Consider the following 21,018-nt stretch of genomic DNA (forward strand, 5'->3'; position numbering starts at 1 on the left):
TAGAAGGCTAGTATCCTAATAATCATGAATTGAATTCTCAGGTATTGTATGATGCGAATGAAAATCATGTATAACAGAAATAAAGGAGAAAAATATATGAAGAAATCTGACACAGAGGGACAGAATTGTGAGTATGCTAGTTTCTAAGGAGGTGAAATAAGGTGAATCTTGGTATTACTGAAAGTATGTTTAAAATTCCCATCAACTTCATTTGGACAGGGGARGCTGGCAGTGCCCCAAGGGCCTGGAGACTATCTCTTAGCTAACAGTTGTTTCATACTGGGTTTCAGCAAAAAACACTTACTTATTACCATATGCCTAGAATATTTATCATTCAAAGCAATAATTTTAGAGGAAAGGATTTTTTTTCCATATGAACTTATTCAAGATAATGGACAAAGCCCATTTCTCTCTTCTTCATCTTCTTCTTCTTCTTTCCTACCACCTTGCTGAACTGTACAAGAATCTGAAGTTGAGTTAGGCCAATAGTCTGGCTCAGCACAGCATCACTTTCAATGAAAGACACTTTCTAGAGAGCTTTCAGATAGTCACAGTTCCCTTGGACTAGAGTCTTGTGGCTTTGAAGGAAAGTTTCAGAATGTGAGCTAAATGTAACACAATGTAGTTCTGCCCCATTCTGAAGCAGGTATAAAAAAATGTCACGAACATGGGACATTTTTAATATAGTATTAAATGACGCATGGAAACTTTTAATATAATGTTAAATCCAAAGGCTAATTATGTAAATTTAGCTGTTAATATTTTCAAATGTTAAACGTTTCATTAGCAATTCTCTACTGGCAAACTTTATGTAAGAAGCAGAAGTTCCAGCAGCTAATGTGACTATTATACAATTAGTCAAAGCTACTATAAACTTGTATCACTGCTTAAGTAACGCATCAAGAAGACAGTCACTTACATTCAGACCAATAAAGCACTAAGATATCAAAAGTGTAGGTTAAGAGGAGGAGAGAAAGGGACTGCTACAGTGCCCAGGAGTTCTCTGGTACCTGAGTATTTCCAAGAAATACAAAAGCTTTGTTATGTATATGATATAAAATATTGCCTATCAAGTTCTCTCATACTRAATTTTTTTTAGGATTTGGAAACTGCAATTCCCTTGACAGAATCAATTCAGTAATTGTCTTCAGACCACACTTCACACACCAAAACCAATTTCATTTAAAGGCTTGTTATAGTGCAAACAGAAAGAGGTGATATTGATAGCACTCTATCTCAAAGCACAGGAGAAAAAATATGAGGATTTTTCCCCTRAAGACTCTGCTGTCAGGAAATGCTTAACAGGAAAAGAATACTCAAAACCATCAAGAATGAAGGTTCTTCAGATAGAATATTTTATTACTTTTCTAGAGTAGGCTCTTTTAGGAATGAATCTGAATTAAGTCCATCACTAACTCATATTTCTGATGTGATATCTGAGTATTTGTACTCATGTATACACAACAGACAAGAACACTACAGTAAGACCCATTCCTTCAGTGCATCCAAATTCTTTTTAACACTTCTCACAGCATGCCCTCCACACAACAGGCAAAGCTCTGCAGATCACAAAAGGAAAGGGATGGAGAGCTACTAGGACACAACTGACTAGTACTCTTCAGAAGAAAAAATTAAAATTTATACAAAGAAACTGATGGCTTGCATGAATGAGAAGTTTGAGATGTGGGCTGAAATAGAGTAAATAACACGCAACTGGTAGAATTTATTTCCTAATTTCCTAGTTCTAGAGAATACTCCTTAGATGCTAGAGGTTAGCATCCTAAATGCTACTAATTTAGGACGTGTCACGAACTGTACAATATTTCAGAATAAAACATTTTCACATCTACCCAGGCTTTCATTTAAACATTTAAAGATTATTTATAAACATTARTTATTTAAATTTCACAATAGCTCCATAAGACAGGAAAGTTCTTAACTTTTGCAGGAGGAATATCCCTGACCTCCATTCAGAGGGTCTAAATTCTGTTTGATTTCTTTAATTCTTGTTCACTCTTTATTAACCTCCTCTGAAAGCCCAGCGCTAGGCAACAGAAAACACTGTGCACAAAGAATAACTTCCCAGTTTCAGCCATCTGACGATGGCCCAGGTCACAACACAGATCAACAACAAGCCCACAGTCACACAGTCCAGGCTCTYGCTTCTTTTGGCACTGTTTGGGGATACCACATTACCAAGAGAACATCTGTAACTGTCTCTATTTAAATTATCACCTCTAGCAATGTGGAAATTATAAAGATCAAGTATCTGTAACAAAGTATCATGGACCAGGCATGTCAAATTTTAAATTTTCGCTTTAAAATTTTCACTATTTTCAAAATAGATTTTGAAGAGTTGAGTGCTGCTTGTGAAGTTAATCTCCCTGACAGAGGGACATGTTTTATCTTTATGGGCAACCGAGGCTCCTAACTCTGTATTTCTGAATTTCGTTCTGTTAGTTACTTGCTGTGGCTTCATTTCTTTTCAATGATTTTTTCCACTAAAACTGTTTCAGTTACAAATCAACTACATCACTTGTGTATGTTGCAGTATGTGTACATGTGAAAAGACTGATCAGTTTAAAACAGTCATATGTCTTCCTCAGAAGCAGACAAACTTTCTAACTTTGGAACAACCTTCTTGTTTCTCTGCTTAATCTCTCTCAGACTCAGTTGCTTATATCTAAAATGGTGATGATAATAATTTCTTATTTCTTGTTAGGAGTATAAAGACAATTCCATGATTTTGTTATGCATGTCTGAGGCCTAAGAAGCACTAACACCTCCTCCTTAGACTTAAAAAAAAAAAAAAAAAAAAAGAAAAACAGAAAGAAAAGAAAGAAAAAAAGAAACAGATTATGCTTAGATATACTTATGTTAATTTTCTCCCTTGGTACTAACAAAATTCACGTGGACATCACATAATAATTTAATACATAGCCATGGCCTTTCACTCATAACAATATTTTGCAGTTTCCTGTAATGTAATACTAGCATTAATGACCAAGCTCTGTGTTAAACCTAGTTCTTACATGGCACATTTCAGATATCATAGACTTTTGCAAAGGGTTTTAACAACACAATTATCATTTCAAGAAAAGAGGAATTCTAGGTGGGAAGAGGCAAAATGAGTTATCCGGAATTGCCCATGTATCCAAAGAGGAGCTGGAGATATAGACCAGGCTTCCTAGACATAAGTAAGCAACAGTCCACGCTGCCTAATAAAGGTTCCTGCAAAAGTCATTAAACCTAACTGGACACATTGTTTGAGTTTTACAGTCATGTTTGCGTAGAAGATATATTCTCACTGCCTTATGGGTTTTTATTTTATCATCTTCATCTTTATGGAACCATTACAAAACCTTTTAAAACTGCATTTTACACACTCCCGAATAAAATACATTCCTCAAGCAATGCTACTACACCAGAATGATTTAATCTTTGARTTTAGGACATCATTTATAGGTTTCATCTCTTTGAGGTGTAACTCAATTTTGTGTTTGCTTAACATTACACTGAGGTATGACATTTCTTTCAGTACATCTGCACATGCAGATATTTTACATACATTTTTCTCTAGTCTTATTTAAGTTAACTGCAAACTATAAATTAGTAGTAATGGCTCCTGAGTGGCCACTGCTTTAAAGTAAATTCAAAATATGGAGGTTTTGAGGAATCTTCCAGAATCTTCACTGTAAGTAGCTATTATATTAATTCACAGTTACTTAGTATTCAAACCAAAAAAAGATTATACCTCAGAGATAGCACACTGCCTAATATTTAAGCTAATATTTAAGCATGTAAACCTTTCTAGGAAGTTCTTTTGCAAAATAGTGTAGTTCTTTTACTTCAGAAATCTGTAAGGATTTCATAACTACTCATAACAGTAGCAATATTCGATCAGTAGTCACATTTGTGTTTAAACTCTTGAAGACAGTGATTTTTCATGAGTTGATTTTAAATAAATTTTAAATAAATTATTGATTTAAATAAAATTATGTTCTTATGCCTGAAGAGTTCAGTTTATTGCTAACAGAAACAGTATGTTTAGCTTGCTGTTGGTATTGCAGTGATGTTAGTCCTGCATTAATAAAATTTTCACCACATAGTATGCTCTGCAGTTTTAATTTGTCATTGTGACTCTAAGCAAACTTAAAATCATAAATAATCAGGAAGTACAGGCTTTTATAATTGAAAATATGAGCATATGCTTTACTCTTCACTTTTTCTCTAAGAAAAATACAACTCAAYTGTACTTCAGTACTGCAGTACAGTTTATTTGATTTTTGTTCTGTTTCTAAARCACAATGCAGGACTATATGTCCTAATGGTTATTACATGTGAACTTAGCTATGACTTTAACGTTAAAGTAGAAGAAATAGTAAAGAAAAGAACAAAAAGGGAAAAAATATTTAAAGAACAAGAGTATTTTCCTTGTTAAGATGCCAGACTGCCTAAGCAATCTGCCATGGCCAATAATATGAAAATCATCTCTATTAAAAAGTCAATATAAAWATATTTATTTTGTAGCCATTGCCAGCAGAAAACAAATAACCAAACTGATGTTTTCTTGGCACTTAATTGGGCTTGGGAGGGAAATGGTGAGGCCTTGGTGCTCTAACCAAAAGAAAAAGAAATCATACCTCCCTTACTTTCCCTAAGGTTCTTTATCAAGGATGGCAGACCCTATAACAGAGATTTCCCTAGGTTAACCTCCTTCCAAGAACAGTGAGAGAATCAGCTCTTATCAGAGCACTTTTCAACTTCTCAGTTCCTTACATTGCAGCTCTCCACTGCTTTAGACAACCAGGCTGGACATCCAGGCTTACAGTATTCTAACTAAAACAACCGGGCTCATAAGAGACTTTTTTCTGTTTCAGAAAATGGCAAAATATTGTCTTTCAGCCTTCCATGCTTTTCCATAAACTTTACTCACATAACCTTGGAGGACCAATGAGTGCAAATGACAAGGATAAAATAAAAATGTTGTGATATTCTCTTCTTTAAAGAAAAAAAAAAGGCAAAGTAGCACCCATCAATAAGCGGTGCCTGTAAACTGTAAGCTGAACTGCAAGATGAATGGGAAGGGGCGCCTGTGGAGTCACATCTCAATCACTGCTCATAGAACATGAGGTAACAGAGCCCTTCTCCGGATCTAAGGAGTTTTTGTTAGTTTAAAGAGATTTTTCTTCTTCTCATTTCTACTACTCATTTGTTAAATTTAATGACAGTACAAAGATGTTCTTTACAAACAACTTAACACGTATAAAACATGAAAYCACTCTGCATCTATAATTCTTCTTCAGAAGAATTTCCCTCAACTTCTTAATATGATTCACTGATAATTACCTGTATTTTGGAAGATGCAGTCACTGTCTACCTCCAAAGAAGTACATTAATGAGTGCAAGTATACTTACTATGCTAAATTGACAATAACAAGAGCATATATTAAACCCACAAGAACCAGTGAAATGCTTAAGAATAACAACAGAACTGAATGAATATCTATAAAAAAAACTGTCAATACAAAAAAATGGATTTAACATCAGTAAGAAAAACTTTTAGAGTGGTAACTTTTCTCTCCATTCTACACAACTCACAGAAAACATCCACATATTTTTCATTCACTTTTGAATGCATATATAATACTTAGTCTCTAATATTTTAATCTGTAACATTTCCTGTCCACTGTCAGGACTGCCATCAGGAAAGCATCTTCTTCCCATGWTCCTAGGGAAGCTGACTTTGCATTGGAGCTCAGACACTTGGTCCTTGCCTGAGCTACTTTGGAAGAATGCCAGCGTCTAGTCATGTAACTTGTTGGACCTGCTAACTCAACATCCTGGCTTGGCCTTGGAYCTGCCTCATCACTATGGACTTGTTCAGCTACCTGGACCCTCAGTTGAACCCTATTGCTGTTACTAGAACTGSTCTGCTCTTCTCACTCAAGAACTTGTTGGTAAGGGTGCTGCCACTGTCTGCCTTGCTGCTATATTTGATGCTCCTTTATGCAGGAGAATAAATATTACTAATCTGCTAGTAAAAATCTCAATTGTAAATTTGTAATCTTTTTGGAAAGAAGGGTGTACAACACCTCAGCTTGTTGACTTCTTTTGGGGAAAGTTGGAAAAAGAGGTGTCCTTTAAAGAGCTTAAATTTTGATTTTTTTTTCTTTTTTTGTCTATATATGAAGTGGAGAAGGCAATTAATTGAAAATCTCCTTAGAAATAATTGTAATAGGAAAAAATACATTGGAAGTGTAAAAAGAAAAAAAAATAACAAGAGTGGGTGACCAAATGAGTTCAGCATCCTCAGGAAGCAAATATAGGAAAAACACAGTGAACAGAAGAATCTTACTGGAGGCAAGTCTAGTGGGGAAAAAAAAAGTTACAGAGAGGTGACAGTTTTTCAAAGAAACTACTCCGAGAAAACAAACAAAAGCTGAAAAAATGCAAAGGAAAGACAAAAAGTACCRTAAAACACTAGCTTGGCTGAAGCATAAGTTTTTCATTGACGTCAGAGTGCTAAAATAAATAATACAAAAAGAGCGATTCAGAGTACTAAAGACAAGCACTTAAGGAGAAAATCAAGAAAGCAAGTGGAATATAATTATCCAGAAGTTTTCAGTAAACACATCAGCAGAAAAAAAGCAAAGGGAATGCTTGTCCAGTCCTCAGCGGAAAAGGATAACTATCAATAAATGATGCTGAGAAGACTTGAATATTTAATACCTTCTTTCCTAAAGGTTGTGACGGTTATACATGATGTTCTTAGAAGCACGCTAAAGGAAAATGATTTTCATAAAGACTGKCTCCAAAACAAGCAGAGTGGTTATCTGTTAGATCAGTCAGTGCTGGCAAAGGGAAGGGTGCAGGCAGAGGCAGGTATCTCATGCAGATCAATACCTGGCTGTGTGCTTGGTGTCCCAAACAGGATTTCAGCTTCCTTTACCCTGAGGTGCTCTTCAAAGACAGTGGGCTACTGCAGAGAAATGGGATTCACTTATCAAAAAGAGCAGGGATATTTTTGCCAGCAGGCTGGCTAACTTAGTGAGGCAGGGTTTAAACTAGGTTTTCTGAGGAGTGGTGCCAAAAGCCTGAAGACAAGCAAGGGTGCAGATTACAAGGTCAAAGTGTGTGTGGAACAAGGCAATGAGAAAGGCACCACACTCCCTCAGACTGGGGCAGACAGCAGATCATCTCAACTGCCAGCTCACCAATGTCTGCAGTCTGGGAAACATGTAGGAAGTAAACTCCATGCTCACTCAAAGACTTATGATCTCAGTGGAATTGCAGAAACTCACTGGAATTGCAGAAACTCATACCTTATGTGTTTGAAGTACTACAACGGATGGTTACAAGATATTCAGGAAAGACAGAGAGGGGAGAAGAGGAGGAGAGGTTGCAATCTGTGTAAAAGAGTGGTTTAAATGCATGGAGGCTAATAACAGATAAGAGGACAAGCAAGCCTGTAGAACATCTTTGAGTSAAAACAAGAGGGATCTCCATCAAGGGAGTTATCACAGTAGGTGTCTGCAACAGACCATCTGATCAGGAAGAGGCGGAGGAAACCCTCTTCAAGTAACTCAGAGAACTATTGGATCTGTAGGTCTGGTCCTCAGGAGGGACTTCAACTACCCTGATATTTCCTGGGAAAGCATCACTTGGATGCACAAGCAATCTAAGAGGACCAATTTTCTACCACAGTTACAGAATGCACCAGTTAGGAGTACTATCTTTTTAGACCTACTGCTTAAAAGAAAGAGAGACTTGTTTGGAAGCATGACCTCAGTGTCAGCCTTGGCTGAAGCGACCACTGGATCATAGAGTTTAAGATCCTAAGTGGCATGAGGAAGACAMATAGCAGAATAAAGACTCTGGACCTCTGAAGAACAGGTTTAAACTTACTCCAGGAACTGTTAGGAAGGATTTGATGGGAGTGTACCTTGTAGAGCAAAGCAACTGATGAACCACTCTCTATCATCTTTGAAGGAAAACAGAGTAAATTCCAGATGACTGAAAAAGAGCAAATATTATGTCTAACTGCAAAAAGGCAAAAAGATAGATCAGGGAAACTAGAGACCTCACTTCAGTCCTGGGAAAATTATGGAAGAGCTCCTAGTGGAAATCATTTCCAGCACATGAAGAACAAGAAGGTGACTGGGGAAAGCCTACCTAAATTCCCCCAATGGTAAATCATATCTGACCAAACTGAAACAATTTGCTCAGTGGATGAAGAGACAGCTGTTGACATCATCTACCATGATGGTAGGTGTCTGACAGCCTCCCACAGCTTCCTTGTTGACAAGTTCATAAGGTATGTTTGGGACAGATGACTCACAAGATGTCTGGAAAACTGTCTAAATTGTGGAGTTCAAAGGATGACGGTTAAAGGCTCTAAGTCAAACTGGAAGACAGTTATGACTGGAATTCCTCAGCAGTCAGTAATGGATCCAGTACTGTTCAGTATCTTTAAAAATGATTTACATGACAGCATTGAATGCACACCCACTGACTTTGCAGATGAAACCAAAGTGGGAAGAGTCATAGATACACTGGAAGGAACAGCACCTGTACACAGGGACCTTAATGGGCTTGCAGACTTGGCTAACAAGAATTATGTGACTTCCAACAAGGATTAATGTAAAGTCCTGCACCTCTGATAAGATCATCAGCAACACTGCAGGCTGGGAACAAAGTGGCTGAGGAGTAGCTCTGCTTAAAATGATCTGGTGGTCTTAGTGGACAGCAAGCAGAACAAAAGTTCAAGGTGTCCTGGCAGCAAAATGGAAAAACTGTGTCCTGGACTGCATTAGTAAGGGTATAGCCAGTAGATCAAGGGGTGTGATTATTCCACTCTACTGAGTACTAGTTAGACCACATCTGGAATACTGTGTCAAGTTGTATTTCTACGAGTTCAAGAGAGACACTGAGATACTAGAAAGAACTATTCAACATCAGAGTATGTTGCCCAGAGAAATGGTAGAATCTCCCTCACTGGAAGTAGTCAAGATTTGTCTTGGCAGGGCCTTGGATTACAACAGAAGATCAGATGATCTYCTAAATTCCTTTTCAACCTAGACTTCTCTGATTCTATGATCAGTGTGTCACTGTCAAAAAGGAAGAATTATTGAGTGAGGTTTTACAGACGTTTGTCTTGGGTCAGGTTTCATTCAATATTTTTATTAACATCTTGAGTGACAGAAGAGAGTACATGTATTAAATCTGCAATTCAGTAGAGACAAGTACAGGATAATACACAAAAGCAGGAATAATCAGTTCACAAATAGAGAATAAGAAGCAAGTCATTAAGCAGCAAGTCTTTGGGGTTACAATGGCTCAGACACATAACCTGAGTCAAAAATATCTTACTATTATGAAAAAGCAATCAAACTGAAGTTATGAGCAGGCTGAAAGACAGAAAAAAGCATGAAAATGTGAGAAATAATTCCTTTTCTCAAATAAGCACTGGAAAAGCCCTTTCTAAAATGCTGAGTCCATTTTTAGAAAATGTATTTTAAGAAAAGATATGGGGATAGAAGTTGTGAAAATGATGAAAATGTTGGCAGTCCTCAACCACAATCCACTGAACTGAACTGCTGTTGTTTAAAGGACAGAAGATGTTCTTGAAGTATACAAAAGAGCTATTGAAAAGAGAAAGAGAATAATTTGTTTTTCATATAGAAACATATATTGAAATAAGGCATTTAACTACAGCGACAAAGGTTCATATTTGAATTAGAAAAATTCTACTTGCAAGGCCAAGGAAAGACTGGAGTACTTGAGCACCTTTCTCGGAAATAAAGAACAGTTTAGACCTTTTTGGAATAAATATAGGTGAGGTAAAGATTCTGGGATTCTGACTTTTTAGGACAATTTTCAGCCCTATTTATCAATGATGTGTATAAATGAGCATGGGTATATACATGCATACATGTATATATACATTCATATATACGTAACAATTCAGCATCACATTCAACAGGTCCAGATACATCTGAGCATTTCCAAGATGAATTGTGGCAAAGGTGGGTTCTTCAAAAATATGCCAAAGGTAAGTGAAGGTACTTATAAAAGCAAGATCTAAAATTCATCATGTACATTCAGATGCATATTCATTTTAAACAAAGTAATGTTTAGAATCTTTGTCTACTAAAATGAAAGATGCTATCTAAAGAGTGTATAAATTCATTATTAGAAAATACACTTTAAATAGTGAAATGAACTAACTGAAAACAGAAAAATGAAAGCCTGCTCTAAAATTGTCTGAATACTATTGAAATACATAATATCATTTGTCTTTTTGTACAATTAATCCAAACTTACTTTGTTACCTTCCCATTAATTAGACAATCATGATTTAAACCATAGAAGATATCTCTCCTTTAGTTTTCTTAGATGCACATCATTATTTCAAAAGCACATTTTCATTCTACAGATTAGATGAGCTTTTCTATAGTACTCTACTTGTAGAACTTGTTGCTGACTTGCCAGCAGACTTATAAAGGGCAGCATTCATAAATGTTTCACAGAGGCTGAGAAAGAAGCAAGCAGAAAACAGGAGTGGCAGGCATGAAAATAGAAAAGGCTAATCGGCTGACCATGAATAGATCTATCTGTTTCGTTTCCTGAAACGTAAATGAGAGGAAGAGATTTATCAACTTTCATAAAGTAGATAATTGTCTCTGCTAAGCAAGTTGGCTTTGTAATAATGGCATTGCCCTGCAGGGGACCACTGAATCCCATGGAAGATAACTAAGTAGGGTCTCAGTCTTTAAGTATTTAAATTTACCTCTTGAAGGAAATTAYAGATAAGTCAATGTAACCAGTCACGCTTATACAATCACATTAAGCATTTCTTGGGATAGGAAATAACTAACTAGTGTAGATKTTTTTTTCTTTCGAAAACCAGGCTTCCACTATAACTCAATGTGAGGTGAACCTTTATCCAATGGCTCTCACGGCATCTTTTGAACACTTGCTTTTTCTTTTTCAGGGAGGATGGCAGGAGGTTGTCTGTTCTGTTGCCTTGTAACTACAACGCGCCACAGCATGCTGGCATCTCACAGTTCCTAACTCCTAAAGTTATTCTTAACTAACAGAAAATCCAGAGCTACCTGACAGAATTCTCTGAAAAGAGAAATGATACCATACATTCAGGAAAAAAAAAAAAAAAAAAAGAACGAAAGAGAAAGGATGATTGTCAATGGGCTACACAGCAGTCTGACTGTAATTCAGTCTAGTCAGGATGTCTAATATAACTTTGCAAGTTCTCATAGTCTCTCCTAGAAGCCAAAGGGTTCAGAAATCAATCAGGCATCCAAAACAGCATTTTCCTGCAACTGGTTTTAAGGCCTAAAAAATATCCATAATCTATAACATTTGCTTATATTTTATAAGTGATCTATCAGTTTTACTTCTCAGTGTCCTGTTTTGTTTCTCCTGCAGAAATGCTTCAGATTCAAACCAGTTCTCACTTTCATGAATATGATCATATGCCAGTTCCAGCTGGTRTTACATGATAACACCTGAAGAAATTTATTTTTTCATTTTTGTCAGGCATTTACAGTCAGCCACTCACATGCCCTCTGAGAACAAGGATTTACGCTGTAAAATCAAATGTATCAAATGGAATGGGAAACTTCCCACTTAAATTTTGTACAATTACAGTACATTAATATAACTAATTCTTGATATTCATATGCTAGTTTCGAAAAATTTATTTTTTACTGTGGGCTTTCTGATGTGTTCACAATAAAATTTACATAAGTGAATGAAAGCAATTGCAGGCTACTTTGTTCAAGAAGGAAACAAAAAAGAGAAAGAGCAGCACCTGAAGTGACATTTTAAAAAATAACAGAAGTATSTAATACGACTTGTGCTCTGGCAATCTACAAAGCTGCACCAGTTCAGAAGAAAATATTGATTTCTTGCTTAAAGTAACATTGATGCATGACTGCCTGATCTGTTTGCCCAAGTGCTTTGTATGCAAATGCGCAATTTCAATAAGCAGATGCACGCATATTTTTGCAGATGCTTTCTTCATGCCACTATGTGATACTTATGCTACTTAGGCAAAAATCCGCAAAATGTTTATTGTATGCTCTGTGCATGAAATTTACGGAAGACCTATTCATTAGTCTAGAAAAAGAATTTATATTCCATTTTTAGCATATTTAAGAGTCTAATTAAAACTTCTTGTTAATCAAAAGAACAAAATTATAGCCCACCAAAGGTACTTAAATCAGTAATTTTAATGTAACTAATGACACTCAAAAGCATTTTATATCTGACAAATTGTAATATCTGTACCAGCWGTCTGTTTTTTCACCATATGGTGAAATTGTATTAATTTCTAATAACTTTCTTAACATGGCCTTCTGCTTTTTGAGAAGGAATTAACTTCTTCTATGAAGCATGCAAGCTTAAGGAAGTGAATGACTGTCTTTTCAGTTATGAATTACATAGTCTTTCTATGAAAAAATCATCTTTTTAGATGATTTTTAGCTAATACTGATTCTGCAGTTTGAAATATGAGATGCAAGGTTATCAGAATGGCTAAATTTCACCAYAATTATTATTTTCTCCTTTTTTAATTCAATATTAAAGCTTACTTTATCATTATCCAAATCTTTACAAATTTGATTTGTAAATCACTGTAAAATGCAACTCTAAGTATAGTTGCATTAGGAAAAATTTTCAAACTTGGATTCCAGACGATGGTTACTTTTTTATACTAAAATACTTTGCTACATGCTGCTACTCAGAATTCAAAAGTTACACAAATCTGAAAAGCAATATAATTACCAACATCTATACTTAAAGGCCATTACTCTAAAAAATAACTGAAATGTATTTTTGAAATTAGAAGTAGCTATGCATACATTTCAATCTTATCAAATTACTGCTGAGGACATTTTACTGAATGTTAGGAGAGATTTTTTAAAAGTGATAGAGTATAACAGTACTGATACAGTATGCTTTCCTTTTTAAATGTTCTCTTTTCAATTGCACTTATTAAATTGTACTATTGAATACATTAGATGAAGAGATGGTAACCTTCATAATGCAATTAAAATTTAAGTTCCCATTTAGCTGGGATATGGAAGTCTRGAATATATGRAGTGTCATTTCATCATGATTACTATGCAAGAACTACAAAAATCTGGTCATACAGCTTCATTTATGTGTCATCAAAATTATGATTTTACTTTCAGGAATCAGTCTTGAATTCTCGTTCAGTGAGTGAACACTCGTTCACTCATTTATAAAATACAGAAAATAGAAACAGGAAAAAAWTTTTAAGAAGTCATTTAGTTCATTCTCACAACCCAAGCTGGGATTAAATATACTTAATTTCCTCAATAAAGGTATATCTTACATGTTCTCATAGGAATAATTCATTCCTGAGTTCATTTAAAGAATGGTGAAATCTATTGTTTCCCCATTAGATTGCAATGGATCTTAGCTCTATTTAGTCTGAAAACATCAAAATAATTTTTTCTGAAAGTTAGCTTGCGTTTCAAAGGATCATGTTCTATTGCTTTGTTATCTCTAAATCTGGAAGTTTTCTTAACTCATTGCTTAGATCACTTATCTTTATCAATGCAATTTAAGACCTAGTTGGGATCTCTGTGTCTTACTGTATGACCATCTCAGTAGCGCTTGAGCATCTCCTGTTAATACCATGTCACATTTAGACTGTCCTGATATTTCATTAGCCAAGTAATTTCCCAGTTTTTATGGGTTTATACTGTACACCACCTGGATACCATATTCAAGTATTCTGCCTTTTCATTGCTGAGAAACACCATACAGTTCTCTTTGGACCTTACTGTATAGCCCTGATTTACAAGGTGAACATCCATCCTATATCCCACACCCAAGTGTTCTATGTGAAATAACTGTGCTCTTCARTATCACCAGGATGTTGTAAATGATGCTACAAAGTCACTCTTATATCAGCTTAAGCATTTTTTAGAGTATGTACTAATATTTTTCTTCCTTTAAAGTACTCATCATACTTCCTGCTATAGTATTCAGACCTCAAATATATTCAGTAGAATGACTCATTACTTTGTCTTTGCTTTCTCTTATATTTTTCTATATATTTTGGCCTTTAACCATTTGCCAAGCGTTGAAAATAGTTATATGGATAGTTTCCCAGTCCTCATCAATTCTAGGTACAAGTCTTTCTCATTTGCCTAACATATGAAGACACTAGTGATTATATTTTGAACCACTGTACTTCCGAAATCTGTCCTTTATCAAATGGTAATCAAATGAGCAGCCTTAATATTTACTATGAGATAGATTTTCATCGAGTTTTCATGTAAATTCTCAATTAAATTAAAGCACATTGAAATAGAGAAACAATCATATTAAAGAAAACACTTTATGGTAGTACCACTTTTATAAAGAAAATGAGAACATAAAGGTTAAAACTTCCTGTATTTACAAAACATTAATTTAACAGGATACAAATCACTAAAATATAAGAATTCTTCTTTACCTTTACACACAGGTCTATGATCACTCCATGCAGCAAAAACTTCAGCTATCCTCTGACAGGTGATACTTTTTGAACCTTGTAGGACATAATCTTCATCACAGGAAAACTGTACTGTTGCTCCCAAGCTGAAGTCAAACAATAAAAAAAAATTTTTTACAAATAGTTATCCATCAATTTTTCCATCCTTTTAGTTATCACAGTTTTGACAAACAATATGAACTTGTATCCTAGTAAATACTAGTTTCTAGCAGGATAAGACCACAGACTATGCAATGAGCGACAGTGCAGGGTCTCGAGACCTACATGGGCTTGCCTCGGCCAGAGCTGGTTTAACTTGTTTTAACAGTTGTCTGGAGATAAAATGACTATTTTCTGACCAGTCTGAGTCTAACCTCTGACTACAACATATGCTAAAGGTCTGACAAACCTGGGTAGTGACTGCATTACAAACAACAGGAAGCTTATTTATGTTAGTTGGGGCTAGGAACCATTGAGAAAGAGACTGTGATAAGAACATCACATATAAGAAGAGCCACAGGTGGATCACAAGACTGAAGAAGAAATCCCTACCATGAACATTATACTGCTCCCAGTGAAGAGCTCAGGATACAAACAACTTGCTGTAGATGTCCCTGACTCCTTTTTCTTCTTGAGGAAGACTGATGCTCTTGACCATAGGACCCAGAGGGACATTGAAAGGGGGCGCACAACATCAGAAAAAAGGCGTAGATATTAACAACATTTCTTGTAAAATAATTTTGGAGGTATTATTAATGAGGCTTTTCTGTACTAATTTGGACTGGGAATGATAGTRTTACTGTAACTGGACAGCATTAACTGTTTGGATAAATAATATTAAGATTTAATTAGGCTACCAGTAAATTCTTGGCTCCATATATTTGATGGATTTCCTCTTGCGAATAACCAGATTTGAGTGTAACAACTATTAGACAACAGAAGTTCCAGAGACATTTGCTTCTTTAACAAACGTATGTTTTGCAAACTAACGGAAGAAAATAAAAGAATTCTAAAAACATCTTCCTAGGTATTTGGCTGTGATTATTTATGAAGCRATAAGGCTGGCTTCAAAAGATTGTGTACTTTTCCATATGCAGCTGACATTTGGTGTCACAAATTTGGCATAGAATAAAACAGGAAAAAAGCCCCAAAAAGCTTTTTTTGTTTGTTTGGTTTGGTGTTTTGAGGAGAGGATTGTTTATTGTTTGTTTCTGTTATTACTGAAATAATTTTCTGGTCCCTAAATATCATTATTGTTTTAAGTCTTCATTACAGTTGAAAATAGTCAACATATCTGGCATCTATTTGAGATCACTGTCTTACGCTCCATAATCTTTCTTTTTTTGYTAAAGGTGTATCTATCAAAGTTGCAAAGAAAGTTTAAAAATTGTGACACTGCAAAAACTGTAACATTACCAAGAGAGCGCTTCTTTGCTTTATGAGGTGCTAAATGATTATTACTATGTACTTGAACTAAAGAGTAGTGTTTTTATCCAATTTATCATTTTCTACTGATGAAGAAGAAGTGTATATGAGTAGATTTCAGTATATTGCTTCACGCTTATGCCAAAATGAATGGAATTTGGAAAATAGCACTCTTTTCTCCTCCGATCAATGACAGGGTATTCTGGAAACTCTGAGAAGAGTCAAATAAAATAAAAAGTAATATTTCAACAATCTGCTGTGTAGTGATAGCCGACAATCTGCTGTGTAGTGATAGTGCATTTTGCAATGAAGGATATTTTTTAAGAGGTATTTGGAGGACCTTCATCACTTTTATTGCCCTTAGAGTAGGTTTGGTATTTAAAGCTTTAAGGTTTGGTATTAAATACATGAGATGAAACTTGACAGAAACATTATTTACCAAATTCTAGGCTAACTGCATAAAAAAATGTCACTTACATAAGCAAAACTAACAATGTACTACAAGAAATGCAACAGAACACAATATCCTGAAAAGTCTTACAATAGGAGAATGTCATAAAAGTAGAAGAGCAAAATTCCTTTTAATGCTTTTTCTTCATTATTATTATTCTAGATGGTCTAATATTAACTAATATTTCATTTGTATGTAATATCTAATAAACACAAATTACATAATTAATGGACATTAATTATGTAGTTAATTTCTAGTCTAGGCAGAGCTAATCCGACAGCTGTTTCTCAGTATATTGCAGTAGGGCACAAAGACCCTAAATATAGCTGTACTGGTGCTCTGTGAAAACAAAACAAAAAAGCAACCCTTTTCTACAGGAAGTAGGAAGAGCTGATATAAAAGCAAACAGCATTGTTCAGTAAACTATTTTTATAATTTTTGTCATTGTATTTTTATTATCATTTCCCAATGATTTCTGGAAACACATGTATAAGCATATACATGCATATGAAGCTCTTTAACATCAATTTAGCAATCTGAATACCTTACAACTATATAACATCTGATCCTCTGTATTAATTCTACTATACTTCAACAGAAAAGTTTGATTATTTTTAGATTATTTTATATTATTTTTATATGTAGATTATTAATTTCTGCAGAAAATGAATTATGTCTTTATATTGCTACTGTAACCTGAAAAATCTTTCCTCCTAATTTGGCCATCTGGAAATCAGCATAATACAAAACAGTAGTACGGCATTTCATTTTAACTCACATACATTGAAATATCGTATCACAGACCCAGTGATTTCAAAAGAGGTATCTCCCTGAATTTACATTCAGTCAGAACACAAAGCAACTGTTTTCCTCAATAATTCTCACATGTGCATTCCAGTTCTACCTTATTCTAGTCAAAATATGGATTCTTTTTGTTTCAAAAAGCATTTCTTGTATAAAATATTAGCTACCATATCTTAGCATCAGCTCTTTACTTAATTTTTTTGTGTAACTCATGCCTTCTCCAATGCCACCTTAATCGTGGTATTAAAGACCAGCACACTGTGCATGCAGTTCTATAGGTGATCTGAGATTCAACATGGAGCTGTTCACACAGACATTACATGTTCTAGCCTGTGTTATAGCAGCTTTTCTGCGTGACCTTATAAATCACAGAATTATCTAACTCTCCTCAGGTGCATGCCATAGATCTCTATCACATTTTCCAGCCTCTGCTACCTATTTTGAAAACTCAAGGAGGATGTTTTGTAAATCTCTGTAAGCTTCYGTATTGGTATAGTCCCTCCTTTACCTAAGTGTTTATGTTGAAAAAGATTTATTAATTTAAATAAATTATTTCTTTTACATCTCTGAAACTGTCACTCATGCAAAGAGGCTGGGAGAGATTTGAGGATATTGCTCTGCTGGTTTAACTGCTATCTTCAAATCTAGGTTTGATACTACAAGGTATAGAACTCTCACTGGCTACAACATACTAAAATACATTTATCTCTGTAGAGTTTGACTTGTAAAGAATGAGCCTCATATTGCCTTGTACAAGGGCATTTTATTGCTGTAATAGTAATTTCTGTTTCAGTTCAAATGACAAAGATAAATAAAACAATTACAAAGACTGAAAACATATTCCAGAGATCAACTTTTGTTAGCTAATCTATTCAAATATCCATCATGGAAACAGCTATTGAAGAAAATTGATACTAAAAGGAAGAATAATTAAATTTAAGTGAGTTAGAATAGTTTTCTCACTATTGTTTGAAATTGTGTTTCTCACTATGTTTGAAAAAGGAATGGTGTCCTGAATAACACAGCAGATGAAGTTTGAGAAGCACTGAAGCCTTACATAGACAAAAGGTAGTAAGTAAGACGTAAATGATGATATACTGTCCTAAAGACACATCACAGAAAAGGCGTCTTTGATAGGAAGAGCACAGCAGTTTTATAAACTACTCCAAAAAAGTTCCTACTAAATGTAAAAGCATATGGAACTTGTATACTCCATTAGATTAGATTTATAAAACCTGTAATGTATGCACCACATGCAGTGAGATCTACTAAGGACAGTCAAAGCGGCAGATGATAAAACATCAGCTGGGGAAAAGAATGGAAAAACCCAAGACTAGTTCTTATGGCTGAACAACTTTGTAAGATGAAGACATGAAACATTAAAAAATGTCTGTCCTAAAGTTAAAAAAAAATAAATAAATAACAACCTATGAGAAAAAGCCCTGCTGGAAATCTGGGCTCCCTGTATAATCCTTCAGGACTGGCAGAACTGTAAGAACTGCAGCCACAAGGCCAGCGCACTGACTAGTCAAGAAAATGGGTCTCCCAGGAACTTCAAAGCCTAGGCAAGATTCACATGTATGAACGTCTTCCTGGCATTATCTACCCACACACTCTTTCAAATCCGCTTAGTAGAAGAGACAGGTTTTGTTGTTGGTTGTTTCTGTTGCTGAGATTTTTTTCCCCAATATCAATCATCTAGAACATGGAAGAACTCAGTTCAAATCTCATCCTTTTTTAAGAAAAGTTGGTAACTGAGTCTRAAAGCATAGGAGGGAAGAATGTCATTTCCCTCTCCAGTGTACTACATGATGTAAGCACAGGAAATTTCAAAGGGGACATGGGGATTACATAATAAAATATGGCCGGGAAGTAACTATTAGCTCTAAGACAAAATCAAATGGACAGGTATATATCTACACTCTTTAGATTTACCTCTCTCTAGAGCACTTGGTCACGGATCTTATCTGGCTCTGGTTTGCTGCCCTTCCGACTCTGAAGACATTGCAACAACTTCTGTGATTTTTTTTTTCTTCAGTCAAGTCTAAAATAATTTGAGCAGCATCTAAAGGCACCTATTCTAAACGCAGAGGCACTGCATGAGAACATGTCAGATATCTGATCAGAGTATGCTGGAATAGTTTTAAAGAACTGCAAAATGTGGAAAAAGCTAAAATCAGATAATGCAAGCTGTTTTGGAGGGACTTTTTATTTCAGAGAAATCTGGCTGACTAGTCCAAAATGGACTCTGGAAGGAAACAGACTATAGGAGCAAACGAACAAATGAACTGTGGGACATTTAAGGGCAGTTTCATCCCCCAACTTACATTTGACCCAGACTGCTTACTCAGCAAAACCCTTAAAAGCRTGTGTAGACTGTATCTGTTTGCAAATCTAAAGAAGACTGAAGCATGATGTAGCTATGGAATTTTTTTATTATGAAATAAAATGTTGATGTGCCCACCAAAAAAATCTATAGAACAGTAGCAAAATCTTTAACGGGTTTTAAAAGAAGAAAATCTTTATCTGGCAAATAGGCTCTGCCTGTGGATGCAGCCAAAGAACTCAGAGAACTAAATATAGTTATAAGAAGAGATTCGTAGAATCAYAGAATCAGTAAGGTTGGAAGGAACCTCTGGAGACCRTGTAGTGCAAACCCCCCTGCTCAAGCAGGGTCACCTACASCATGGTAGACAGCATTGGCTTCCAGGCAGGCCTTGAAGATCTCCAMAGAAGGAGACTCCACAACYTCTCTGGGCAACCTGTGCCAGGGCTATGTCACTCTCACAGGGAAGAAATTCCCCCTCACGCTCAGGCAGAACTGCCCGTGCTTCAATTTCTGCCCATTGCCTCTTGTCCTGTCACAMGGGACAACTGAAAAGAGTTTGGCCCCGTCCCCCCGACACGTTCCCTTCAGGTACTTCTACACACTGATCAGATCCCCCCTCAGTCTTCTCTTCCCCAGGCTGAAGAGGCCCAGCTCTCGCAGCTGTTCCTCCAGAGCTCTGATCATCCTCGTAGCCCTACGCTGGACTCTCTCCAGTAGCTCCATGTCTCTCTTGTACTGCGGAGCCCACAACTGGACACAGGACTCGAGATGAGGCCTCTCCAGGGCTGAGGAGAGGGGCRGGATCACCTCYYTCCACCTCCTGGCAACAGTCTTCCTAATGCACCCCACAATACYACTGGCCTTCTTGGCCACAAGGGCACACTGCTGGCTTGTGGTCAATTTATCATCCACCAGCACTCCCAGGTCCTTCTCGGCAGACCTCCTCTCCACAAGGTCAGCCCCCAGCTTGGACTGGTGCCTAGGGTTATTTTTCCCTAGCTGCAGGACCCTGCACTTGCCCTTGTTGAACCTCAGGCAGGAGGTTCTCTCCGACCAACTCTCCAGCCTCTCCAGGTCTCTCTGAATGGCAGCACAGCCCTAAGGTGTGTCAGCCACTCCTCCCAGCTTGGTATCATCAGCAAACTTGCTGAGGAAGCACTCCGTCCCCTCCTCCAGGTCATTCATGAAAAAGTTGAACAGGATGGGASSCAGGACTGAGCCCTGGGGGACGCTACTAGCCACAGGCCTSCAAMTRGACTCCACGCCACTGATGACGACCCTCTGAGCTCTACCTTTCAGCCAGTTCTCAATCCACCTCACTGTCCACTCGTTCAACCCACATTTCCTGAGCTTACCTAGGAGGATGCAATGGGAGACAGTGTCAAAAGCCTTGCTGAAATCAAGGGACACAACGGCCACCACTCTCCCCTCACCTACCCAGCCAGTCATGCCATCATAGAAGGCATCAGGTTGGTCCAG

The 21,018-nt window shown here is 36.3% G+C and overlaps 1 protein-coding gene across 4 annotated transcripts in view; it reads right to left on the reverse strand.

Annotated features, from left to right (window-relative positions):
• CSMD3 (CUB and Sushi multiple domains 3) overlaps positions 1-21,018 on the reverse strand; it is a 678,537-nt gene that overhangs the window by 369,282 nt on the left and 288,237 nt on the right. For all 4 annotated transcript variants that reach the window (XM_085321107.1, XM_085320309.1, XM_085319522.1 and 1 more), the window contains one exon: positions 14,513-14,637. In XM_085321107.1, the coding sequence (XP_085177233.1) occupies positions 14,513-14,637 (125 nt within the window). The remainder of the gene's footprint in view (positions 1-14,512; positions 14,638-21,018) is intronic.

Source organism: Rhea americana, unplaced genomic scaffold (assembly GCF_003343005.1).
Source record: "Rhea americana isolate MKP2758 unplaced genomic scaffold, rheAme1 scaffold_0, whole genome shotgun sequence".
Classification (NCBI taxonomy): domain Eukaryota; kingdom Metazoa; phylum Chordata; class Aves; order Rheiformes; family Rheidae; genus Rhea; species Rhea americana.